Source organism: Xenopus laevis, chromosome 9_10L (assembly GCF_017654675.1).
Source record: "Xenopus laevis strain J_2021 chromosome 9_10L, Xenopus_laevis_v10.1, whole genome shotgun sequence".
In the NCBI taxonomy this organism is placed as follows: Eukaryota; Metazoa; Chordata; class Amphibia; order Anura; family Pipidae; genus Xenopus; species Xenopus laevis.
In genome coordinates, this window is record NC_054387.1 from 35,144,802 (window position 1) to 35,157,315 (window position 12,514).

At 42.4% G+C, this 12,514-nt stretch overlaps 1 protein-coding gene across 1 annotated transcript; it reads right to left on the reverse strand.

Annotated features, from left to right (window-relative positions):
- Positions 1–248: 248 nt before the first annotated feature.
- Positions 249–12,514, reverse strand: LOC108701031 (meteorin-like protein). The gene is made up of 4 exons (XM_018235164.2): positions 12,178–12,514; positions 9,731–10,131; positions 7,608–7,667; positions 249–1,701 (listed from the first exon to the last, which is right to left on the reverse strand). Exons 1-4 carry the CDS (start codon positions 12,384–12,386, stop codon positions 1,394–1,396), a joined length of 978 nt encoding a protein of 325 aa, XP_018090653.1. The 5' UTR covers positions 12,387–12,514; the 3' UTR covers positions 249–1,393.

A 12,514-nucleotide genomic window follows, 5' to 3' on the forward strand; every position in this document is an offset into this window, starting at 1 on the left:
ATTCATTTAATGAATTCTTAACACTAATGCACTTTAGGTAGTGGATCAATTGCAATTGAATTAATTGGTAATGAATGGTAGGCTTATAATTGATTTTAATTGATTGAGTCTGCCCACCTTTTTTAATAAATCAATGAACTAGCACTCTAATTTATAAGTCACAATACTGTACAACCAAACAATGAACTTTTAATGAATTGATATATCCACTATTATATTTATATTTTTAAGGATACGCAACAACATAGTTAAGGTGAATTCACGTTTATATTTATTAAGCAAGTTGAGTAATTTGAAATTGATTATTAGAAATGGACCATAGGATTATCGGATAGAAGAGGGGTTCTTTTATTTTCTTTAATATAATGAAAAGTGTGATCATTGGATCTCAAGCACTTTGGAGGCCATAGAAAGAAATCTCTTGGAGGGCTACATAATATTTGTGGGCCTCCGGCTAGACAGCCCTGCTTTATGTTGACCATACCTTAATTCTACTAGAAAATCAGGTAAACATTAAATAAACCCAATAGGATGGTTTTGCTTCCAATAAGGATTAATTATATCTTAGTTGGGATCAAGTACGAGGTATTGTTTTATTATTACAGAGAAAAAGGAAATCATTTTTAAAAATTTGGATAAAACGGAGTCTATGGGAGATGAGCATTCCGTAATTCTAAGCTTTCTGCATAACGGGTTCCCGCAAAACAGATCCCATACCTGTATTAAATCTGCCTTTATTACATATAACACAGCAATGTTTCAGGCCTCACTGGTCCTTTATCAAGCTGACAATCTTGATGCAATTTTAATGGATTCAGGGTGGAAAGTATGTGAAGGTGAACACATTGTGCACCCCTATTTCACTAAGTGCTGCATATTTGACTGTTTGGTATCAATGCAAGGCCAGAGGAAGGTAAAACTGGCACTGGAATCTGCTTGAATTGAAGCAAAAAGATTTCAGCTGTACATGTTGGTAAATATACTCAGCTAACGAGTAACTCTAGCATTCAAAGGGGAAAACGTCATATGGGTCCCCACTTGATATAGTTATGTAAAAAATTTCCTTTTATCTGACAAAATTCCTCATGTTGATAAGGCAGATACCTCCCTGTATGTTGCCAGAATTAGACCCAAGGAACTTTCAGTACACGATGGAAGCTGCAACTCATAGGATCTTACAAGTGTCTTCTGATTTCCCTTGGTTGCAAAGAGGAATAAATTATTTTCCCCTAATCCTCAAGTGACCATAAAGGATGTCCAGGCACATAACCAAAATGCAACATTGGGTTTGACTTTGCTGTACCATCCCTTGTTTCTCCTATTTGGTAGAAAACACATTTCTGAACTATACCGAAACTGGCAATTCAACAGTCTGGAGAGGAGAGCCCGGAATTCAGTCAGTTTGGAACTCACAGGGGTTCCTTTTGTGTAGTTTGGCTTCCTTATATATGTTCAGAAAGTCTTTAAATCTGGGAGCACATCCCAGCCAAGCATCCCCAAAATGCTCACTGCCAGTGAACAAGAAATCTCCTGGCCCTTTCTTTACTCTGCATTGGAGTAAAGTTTTGATAGATCCAGTCCAGCCCCCAGTGGGATCATCACTGCGGTTCCGCTGTCTGTATATTCTCCAGGCACTGATGTCCACCAGTGATACACGGGACTCCCGATTGTGACTCACATTCCTGATGGAGCCTCTCACTACTGTGCACAAAAAGAAAAAACAAGACAATAAGGTTAGTTAGAGCAGAAGTTTCTGTTTGCACTCCCAAGCTAGCAACTATAAGGGCAGAGACACACGCTGCGATTCAGGGAGATTAGTTGTCCAGCGACAAATCTTGTCTTCTTCGGGGCAACTAATCTACCTGAACTGCCTCCCCTGTGTTGTATCCGTATAATGTTATGAGACAAATGTAGAGTCCGCAATTTACCACAGCCAGGTAAAAGATGCAACCAAGGTTCCCAGAGATGAAACGATTTATTCAGATTATCCAGCCCAGAGACAGCAAATGATACAGAGATCTTTCAAAATGTGCCCACAGGTTATACTTCCTTCCTTCTCTCTCTCCCTCTTCTTCCCTTCCTCTTCTCCTCTGCTTCCTAATCTCTCCTGCTCCCCTTCCCTATCTCTTCAGCCCTCCTTCCCCTTTCTTCTTCTTCTTCTTCAGCCAAAAACCAATTCCATTGTTATACTGTTTCTATGCCATTGACCCAAATGGGGAATGGTTCTGATTGGCTGATGACGAGTTAAACAGGAAAACCAGCTAATTTCTTTAGATGTCCCTTTTACCAATAACAACTGTACAAACAGTTCCTCTTTGAAATGTAAAAGACCCTCTCCAGATGGTCTCTTGGAATGTGTCCCACCTATTTCTTATCTTGCATTTTATTACAAGACAGGATGAGCTCCTTTGAAGGAGTCATAAAAACTCAGGATACCTTCTACCTAAGGATTGATTACAATCGGTCTATATATACTGTATATTACTACACCCTGCCTTCTCACCAGTTAGAATGTAAATTGCAGGCGGGATGGCACTTGGAGTGCTTCGTTTTCTGAAGGTGCCGAAAGTTGCCTCATGGAAACTTTGTGCGACTTCAGAAAACAAAACGCTCCGAGTGGGCTCTCTAGCTGGCAGGGGAGGCAGTGCCGGGAGATTAGTTGGCCTGAAGAAGAGGAGATTCGTCGCCAGGCAATCGCAGGGTGATAAGCCCGAATCGCAGGGTGTGTCTCTGCCCTAAGTGGGACATTGGAGAAATTAGGGCTATTTAAAAGTATAGTTAGAACAAGACCCACTTTTACATAGTAAATAGATAAAGCTTTTTAATGAGCAGATAAGGAGACATTAAAGATAAGGGTTATGGCATATGGGATGTTTGCCTTGGTGACTTTTCTTTGCTTGAATACAATAAGTATGATTCGACATCAAATACATGAGACTTGTCCAGGTTCATATGATGCGGGCAGTGATGTCCACAACACTTAACTGTTTGTACTGTGGTTGGTCGATTGGCTCTTTGATTAGCCATGTTGCCCATAGCCATGTAATCAATGAAGCCCAGTTGATTATTTAGAATTGACAGATCTGAGAATATTGCTTATTATACCAATGATGGACATTCCATGATCCAAAGCATCACAAAGGTTAAAAAGAACAAAACATGCATTAGGCTTTCAGGATAAGGAGACCCTTATAAATCCCATAGGAAGTCTACTCACCACTGGGAAGTCCAACTCATTCCATATTTTTGTCATGTTAAACTAAAAACAAATAGTACAGGCAAAACAAACCAACTCAGAGAATTTTACACCATACTCTCCTGATATGAAGGTGAAAGGAGAAATGTGCATCTGAGGGAATATGACTCAGAAAAGAACTTGCTTAAATTGCACCAAGCCAGATAGGATTCCTATGGCAATGACTTTTAATTAACTAAAACGAATGAAAATGTATAATTGTGTTACAACACTAAGGTGTATAATGAAAGTATAGCAAAGTAGATGGCAACCTAAACCAAAGAGTGAAACTCCACCACTCTAGTAGTAGCCACCATAAATATATTCCTGGTGTATATTATATCAACAGTACTTAGTTATCATATATTACAGCCCTGGAGCCAGGTAAGTATATAAAATTGGACAAAAAAAAAAGGAAAACCTAACTTTATATCAGGCTCTCAAAGAAAGGCTGGAACTTGTAGATGCACATAGTATGCAAGGCTGGCTTATATAAAGGCACCAGCACACTTTAGGCAAAGGGAGGAGAGGGAGTTCTGATTGTGTTAGAAACTACCCAGTTGCACCCCAGTGTGCCCATCACCCACCCAACCCCTATATAACTAAAGCCATGCAGTGTGAGCATTCTCCCTAATAGCTAGCTATCAACATAAGGTAGAACCTAAGTGCTACAAATTAGTGATGTGCAGCCCAGCCCGAAACCCGTGAGCTGGTTACTCCTGTGGGCGGGGAGAGCAAAAGAATAGCTCAACCCGGGCCTGCAACCTAGCACTGCTGGCTTTGGGCCCCTTTGGTGCTCCTGCCCACCCCTTTTGTGACATCATGAGTGCGGGTCTATAAATAGAGGGGAAATGGATTTGGAGGGGGCAGGTTAGGGTCAAGTGTGGGTAGAGAATTTCTCGACCCGCACACCACTACTACTACAAACCCAACTAGGCAAACTTTAATGGCTACACAAATAAGAGATCTGCTTCCTCTATAGTTACACCACTGAAAATAATTATTTTCAGGATCTCCCGTTAACCATGACTTCCACCTACTGCCAACACTTTTTTTTTGAGATTTGTGATACATATTTATGATCTGTTTACAGTTTTCCGTGGTAGCCTACTTATCCTTTTATTGAACCGACATGCCTCTCATTTGTGTAGCCACTGAAGTTTGACTAATTGCTATTGGGCAATTCCCAAGGATTTGGAACACTTTGGTTCTGCTTTATGTTGAGCTATTAGGGAGAATGTGGTAGAGACAGAGGAGGCAATATACCTGTGAGTAAGGAGGCGTTACCAAGAAATGTGCATATGATATGACTTGCATGTGCATCTATTGAGATCCTGGATGTTTAAAGATAGAAGCGTTGGAGGGTGTGACACCTATGAGAAAGCTGTGTGTGAATGTGTGTCAGGCACTGTGCTTAGCAGTTCTCTTTTTAATAGTTTGACTACCAGTTAAACAACAATGCATGCTACTGAGTCACCAATTATTACTTTTTTAAGGTGAATCTCTTTTCACAGGCTATTTGGGCACCTGATACTTTGATTTTTGTCTGCATTTGTTGTTATTGTTAACTGCATGGCTTTAGATAGATAGGGAATGGGTGGGTGATAGGCATGGGTGTCCGCAGAAAATTTTCCAGGGTGGGGCAAGGAGGCATCTGTGGGCGGGCCTGTGAGATAGGTGGGTGTGTCACTGCCATCAGGGGTTGGAGCTATGCCACGGCGATCAGCCGATCGCCGGGTCAATCAAGCAGTTTCCCTAATTTGAAAAACCATCCAGAAAGTTTTGACCCGGGCAACCCTTCAAAATACCGGTTGTCTGACAAGTGGCAACCCTAGTTCACACAAAGATGGCAAAGTGGCAAGTTCATGTATAAATACCCCCAGAACTCACAAACAGATGGCACAGGGGCAAGTACATGTATAAATACCCCCAGAACTCACAAACAGATGGCACAGGGGCAAGTACATGTATAAATACCCCCAGAACTCACAAACAGATGGTACAGGGGCAAGTACATGTATAAATACCCCCAGAACTCACAAACAGATGGCACAGGGGCAAGTACATGCATAAATACCCCCAGAACTCACAAACAGATGGTACAGGGGCAAGTACATGTATAAATACCCCCAGAACTCACAAACAGATGGTACAGGGGCAAGTACATGCATAAATACCAGCAGAACACACAAACAGATGGCACAGGGGCAAGCAATTGTATAAATACCCCCAGAACTCACAAGTACAAGGCTGCAGACTGCAATAGATAGGGCTTTCCTTCCTTCGTTTTCTCCCGCGCTGCAATCTGTGCTACTGGCCAATCAGATGCTCCCTGGCTGCTCTCTCTGTCACAGCTGAAGTAATACGATCCGGCAGCACAGTGACAAGGGAGGGGGGAGCGAGCAGCTAGGGAAGGAGCTAAAAGAAAACTCTGCTGCACAGAAGAAAAATCTTCGAGGGATCGCGACAGAAACCACAGTAAGCTGGGGCCAATGCATGAACAGGTGGAAACTTATGTGCACAGTCCCCTCTTGCCCCCCTCTGTGGATGCCCATGGTGATAGGGTTACCACCTAAACCAACACACATGGAATCCATAGCCTGCATGGCTAATTAGCAATTCATTTAAATGCATGATGCATGGCTGATGGCTGCACATAAGGGCTCTTACACACGGGAATTTTTTCCTGAGCTCCCCTGTGGATTCCAAATGTGTTCAGTTTTAAAGGGGTAAGGTCGCAACCGTAGTGGGTGATAAGCAGGGCAGCCATCAGGGGGGAGAGTTGTTAGGGGGGGCCGGCCACTCCACACTTCCTTGATTAGCCGGGCCCCCCATCTTTGTGAGAGTTGCTGACTTCGGGAAGGCATGGATGTTTAAGGGGCCCTGGCCACCAATTTTCTTATAATGTGGGGGGGCCCTGGCCACCAATTTTTTTTTCTCATGTGGGGTCCTAGCCAAAAATGTTTTTTTATGGGGGGCCCTGACCACCAATATCTTTTTATTAACATGTGGGAACCCTAGCCACCAATATTTTTTTTGTTTTTTTAGGGCTCTTACACACGGCCGTTCCGACCTGCGCTCCCCTGCGTTCCGTTTTTTGGCGTTCAGCCGCAGGGGAGCGCAGGAATAGACGCAAGTCATTATTTGAAATGGGCCTGTACTCACTAAGGCGCGTGTAGGCGCCGAACGCAGGAAAAATGCAGCATGTTGCGTCTGAACCTGCGTTCGGCGCCTACACGTGCCTGAGTGAGTACAGCCCCATTTCAAATCATTACTTGCGTCTATTCCTGCGCTCCCCTGCGGCTGAACGCCAAAAAACGGAACGCAGGGGAGCGCAGGTCGGAACGGCCGTGTGTAAGAGCCCTAACTGTGTGGTGGGGAGGGCGGACCTGTAGGTGGGGATTGCGGTGGGTGCAGCCCAGGGGGCCCAGGAAATTTTGTCCTGGTGATAAGTACACTGGGGTGCAACTGGGTAGTTGTGTACATTGTCAGAACTCCCTCTCCCCTTTGCCTGCAGTAGGACGGTGCCTTTACAAATTTTGTAACTACAGGTCTCATTATTTTTAATTGGAACATTTTGGTGAACTACTGCAATCAGTACAATTGCCTTATTCTATAATAGGACCAGGGGCGTAACTACAGAGGAAGTAGACCCTGCGGCTGCTGGGGGGGCCCCAGGAGGTATAGTGGCCACGTGAGGCCCTAATTCATATACAATTTCAATAAATTTTGGTAAACGGGTCAATATCTATAGACATTTTGGGGGCCTGCAAAATAATGCTATGGGTCCCAGTAACATCTAGTTACAGCACATGGTATTGAGCCATTAATAATAATAATTTCTGCATGAATAATCAGGGCCAGATTTCCAAAAGGTGCGTCCCTAGGCCACCCCGTCTCCTGGTTCAGTTGCAGGCAGCATGCTACCCTAGCCCAGGCCTTCCCACAAATCCGGGCCTGTGAATAATTCTTTTAACTATCTGGGTACACCCTGCATGGCTTTAGTTATATAGGAGTTGGGTGGGTGATAAGCACACCGGGGTGCAATTGGTAGTTTCTAACACAGTCTGGACTCCCTCTCCCACCTCCCTTTGCCTACAGTGTGATGGTGCCTTTATATAAGCCAGTCTTGCATACTGTGTGCGACTATAACTCCCAGACTTTTCTGAGTGTCTGATACAATGTTAGGATTTACAATATTGTCCACAATTATACATTTAAATTCATTTTAGTATTAAAACTTAAGTTTTTTGCCATAGGAGTCCTAACTGACTGTGGGAGTCATCGTGCAATTAAATCGAGTTCTGTTTTTGAGCTTCTGCTCATTTCCAGACAAATAGTACAAATCATACAAGTGCAGCTCACCACTTACCAAAATCACTGCTACACACGGCTATTAGAAGGTCTGCATCATCACACGGCTGACAGGCAGCTGCAAAAGAACCGATGGAGAAAGGAGACAATCATTTATTCAGCTCTTTTAAATGAATGGGGAGTTTAAAGACTTTACTACTACACACCTCATACAAAGAAAATTACAGTCAAACAGAGGCATGTAGCCTCACAGAGCAATAGTTTTGGCTGCAGCAGTCAGTGCCCCCCGTTAGATTAGCAAAGAGGCAGAAGAAGAAGGGAAATAACAAAAAAAACATAAAAGATAAAAAAAAAACAGTTGAAATATTGCTGATGATAGGTCATTCTATAACATACTAAAAGGTAACTTAAAGGTAACCTACCCCTTTAGGGCTCTTACAGACAAACGTTTTTACCTGCAATCCCCTGCATTCCAGTTTCATGCGTTCAACCGCAGGGGAGCGCAGGAGTAGACGCACTGAATTATTTTTATTGTGGCTGTACTCACACAGACACATGTAAGCGCCGAACACAGGTAAAATGCAACATGCTGCTTCCCAACCTGCGTTTGGCGCTTACATGCGTCTGTGTGAGTACAGCCCCCTTGACAGTAATGGCGTGCGTTTACTCCTGCGATCCCCTGCGGCTGAACGCATGAAACCGGAACGCAGTGGAGCGCAGATAAAAACGCTTGTCTGTAAGTGTCCTAAAGGTGCTAAGTCACTATACACAATACATTATTCTCAAAACGAAGCAGTTTTAACAATTGGGCTTAAATCTGAATTCACAAATCATGTAAAGTTTAAGGGCTCTTACACATGAGCGTTCTGACCTGCGCTCCCCTGTGTTCCGTTTTTTGGCGTTCAGCCGCAGGGGAGCGCAGGAATAGACGCAAGTCATTATTTGAAATGGGGCTGTACTCACTCAGGCGCGTGTAGGCACCGAACGCAGGTTCAGACGCAACATGCTGCATTTTTCCTGCGTTCGGCGCCTACACGCGCCTGAGTGAGTACAGGCCCATTTCAAATAATGACTTGCGTCTATTCCTGCGCTCCCCTGCGGCTGAACGCCAAAAAACGGAACGCAGGGGAGCGCAGGTCGGAACGGCCGTGTGTAAGAGCCCTTAAGGGGTTGTTCACCTTTGAGTTAACTTTTAGTATGATGTTGAGAGTGATATTCTGAAACAGTTTGCAATTGATTTTAATTATTTGTGTGTTTTGCGTTGTTTCAATTTTTATTCAGCAGCTCCCTGGATTTCAGCAGTCTAGTTGCTAGGGTCCAAATGACCCTAGCAACTGTGCATTGATTTGAATAAGAGACTGGAATATGAATATCGGATGACCTGAATAGAAAGACGAGTAATAAAAGTAGCAATAGGAATACATTTGCAGCTTTACAGAGCCATTATTTTTAGATGGGTTGAGTGACCCCCATTTGAAAGCTGGAAAGAGTCAGAAACAGGCAAATAAGTTAAAAACTATAAAAAATAAATAATGAAGCTCAATTAAAAAGTTGCATAGAATTGGCCATTCTAGAACGAATTAAAAGTTAACTTAAAGGTGAACCACCCCTTTAAGAGATTTTCGTTTCCTTTTTAGGGGATCTAGAAATGTCCATAATCTTGTATTATAATCTCTTTTAATGGTTTTTAATTTAATTCCATACAGGTAATAACACAAATACTTTCAATAGCAAAGGCAACCACAAATAACTTTAATATAATAGAGAATTTGTAATTAATGCATATTGGACAGTTTCTTAGCTATAAATTTACTGGAATTATTAAAATGTTTCATTTAGGTTTACATCTGTTTTTATATTCTTTGCCCCTCCCTTTCAGTGACATCAGTGATGGGTGGGCCAGGCGCAGGTCTATAATTATCAGCAGATTGCAGAGACTGGTGTGGGTTCGGGAGAGGGGGCGGGACTTTTTGTTGAATCACAGATCACTAGTATGTTGTTTTTTTGTGAAAATGTTTATTTACCAAATAGGCACCCAAGAGCTGCCACTCTAAAGCTGTCGCACTAGGACCGGGCTTTCGGGGGATTTATATTGTATATATAGGAATCTGATGTCACTGTGTATTCATATCTGGACTTGACTAGGTTCTTTATTTCAGTATATTAAAGCCACTGACTTACCTTCACTAAGGGCCAGTTTCTGCAACCCCAGTCCTGTTTTTCTCCTGCTGAACAGTTCATACTGAAAGCCCACAGTCCCCCCTCTGATGTTCTGCTCTGGATTAGCCAGCAAGAGGAGGGTTACTCTGTGAGTCGTATCCATGCCAAAGCAATAGAGCTGCTGGGTGCCATGGGCCTCATTCACAAGCAGGTGCATCTTGTCTCCCTTCTCAACATAGATGTCGGCCCCATGGAAGGATGAAGACGGCTTCATGCAGGCAGAGGTGTACTTGCCATTGGCCAGGTTGGGTTCCAGAATAACACGTAAGGCACGGGTTGGGTACATCCATAGTAAGGAACCCTGTGTGCAACGGAGATGAATCTGTTCCACTGCACGGGAATGTGGGTTCCGAATCAAACCGCTGAAAAGGTCACAGACACAATATTAAAGGGGAACTATCGCGAAATTAAAATTTAATATAAGCTTCAGCACACTGAAATAAGAAACTTTCTTAATACAATCAATTAAACATACTGCATCGTTTCTGAAATAATCAAGTTTATCTTCACTATTCCTCTCTCAGCATCTGTTTCTCTTCATTCTCTCTTCATACAGCAGTTGGGTGTCAGATATTCATTGACAGTTAGATCCAATATATCTTATAGGGGGGCTCCTTTCCTAGCAGATGAATTAGAGCTCACTCAAATAACTGATTCCAAACAAAATCTAACTGCCTTTTGCACAAATTCTGCATGTAGAGAGACATGATGCCTGGTGATTTTAATAGAGTGAGCTCTAATACATCTTCTTTTGCACAAAATCTGCATATGGAGAGACATGATGCCTGGTGATTTTAATAGAGTGAGCTCTAATACATCTTCTTTTGCACAAATTCTGCATGTAGAGAGACATGATGCCTGGTAATTTTAATAGAGTAAGCTCTAATACATCTTCAAGGCCAAAGGAGCCCCCCTATAAGATATATTGGATCATTCATCTGACACCCAACTGCTGCATGAAGACAGAATGAAGAGAAACAGATGCTGAGAGAGGAATATTTCAGAAACGATGCAGAATATTGATTTGATTAAATGTAGAAAGTTTCAGATTTCAGTATGATGAAACATATTACATTTTCTTTTTTGCCATAGTTCCCCTTTAATAAACAAAAGGAGAACAATAGGAGCACCAACAGGAGAGACATGTTCCGTAGCTCTATCTGTCTATCTATCTATCTATCTATCTATCTATCTGTCTGTCTGTCTGTCTGTCTGTCTGTCTGTCTGTCTGTCTATTGAGTATGAGTGTTTATCTGTAGGGTCGGACTGGGGGGCTGCTGCTTAAAGAACCTTCAAAGTTTCAAACCCTCCCCCCGGCCCCCTGCCCCAGTTGCAACCCCCCTCCAACCTATTTGCACTTATCTTTTTTCTTCTTATGGTTATGGCCAGGGAGAGAGTTCGGGGACAGCGCCAAAAGCGAGTCTGGGCCAGAGGGGCCCACCAGGTTTTTTCCCGGTGTCCTGTTAGCCCAGTCCGACCCTGAGGCGATGGCAAACATGGTTTATCATCACAACTTTTCTCAGAAGGCTAATGGCACATGTTTTCATCAGTTCATGTGATGTCGCCAAATATACTGTTTTACTGACCAATTGCACAAGAGTGGCTGATATCACAGCAATGACGCCACATAATACTAATCCTTTTGTAGCCGTTTAAGTACACACGTGCCTGTCTGTGCAGAAAACTCACTAAAGAGATGACAGAAATCTATTGCTGCAAAAGTAACATTTCTTTTTGATGTTTCAAGTGAATTTAAAAAAATACATTTTTTGCCCCAAGAAGATAATACCAGATTGTTACAAATATTGATTGATACATTCAGCCAGGGCAATGTTTTTTTTTTTGCTCAGCACAGTGATAACATTTTTTCTGTTCAGCAAAAAAAAAAAACGTTATCAACCGTGTGTGACATCCAACACACAGATAGTGTCTTCACAGAACACAGCATAGATTATATGATATAAGAACCAACCCAATGCAGAATGCCTGGTACAATATATAATACACTATACTGTATATAATATACACATGACATACTTTACACTTACACATACACTCAAAGCATAAATATAGCCCTTATTTGATGTGACATTATATTCATATATGACGTATATACAGTATGTACGCGATACAGTATCTCCCAAATCATACGTGTCATATATGAATATAATGTCACATAAGGGCTATATTTATATTTTGAGTGCAAGTGTAAAGTATGTTGTGTATATTATATACAGAATTAAATAAAATTAGAAAAAAAAGTTGTCTATCCAAATATTCATGGACCTAACTGTATATAATTGTTAAATGTCTAATTTCCGGGTTCCTGGCATTAACTGTAGCAGGGAATGTCCTCTGAAATGGTTCAAGTTTGGAGGTATATAGTGGGTGCAGATGAGAGAGCTTACCTTCCTTTCCAGCTGCAAGAATCCCCAGCAGAGCCCAGCTTCAGCATCACCAGTAGCAGCATCCCAGAAGCACACCCCAAGTGCAACAGCTTGTGTCTCAGCATATTGTTACTAACTGGATGTCTTGTCTGATCTACAAGCTGTGTGTATCTGCATGGCACTGCCTGCTCACTGTCTCTTGCCAGGAAACCTGCCTCTGCTTTCAGCATCAACTTTCAGCTTCCTGCTCTGAAAGAATGAAACCTCTATTCATGGACATCTATTCAAATGGCAATTGCTGGCTCACGTCAAGCAAATCAGCTAGTGGCATGGTTAATGGTTTGGACTAGTAATGGTA

What these genes read in the sequence shown, in the direction of transcription:
- LOC108701031 (XM_018235164.2), bottom strand. Translation starts at nt 12,386, where the DNA reads ATGCTGAAAGCAGAGGCAGGTTTCCTGGCAAGAGACAGTGAGCAGGCA. An exon ending in TCTTGCAGCTGGAAAGGAAG is followed by an intron (nt 10,132 to 12,177) that starts GTAAGCTCTCTC and finishes TGACCTTTTCAG; the next exon opens with CGGTTTGATTCGGAACCCAC. An exon ending in GAAACTGGCCCTTAGTGAAG is followed by an intron (nt 7,668 to 9,730) that starts GTAAGTCAGTGG and finishes GTTCTTTTGCAG; the next exon opens with CTGCCTGTCAGCCGTGTGAT.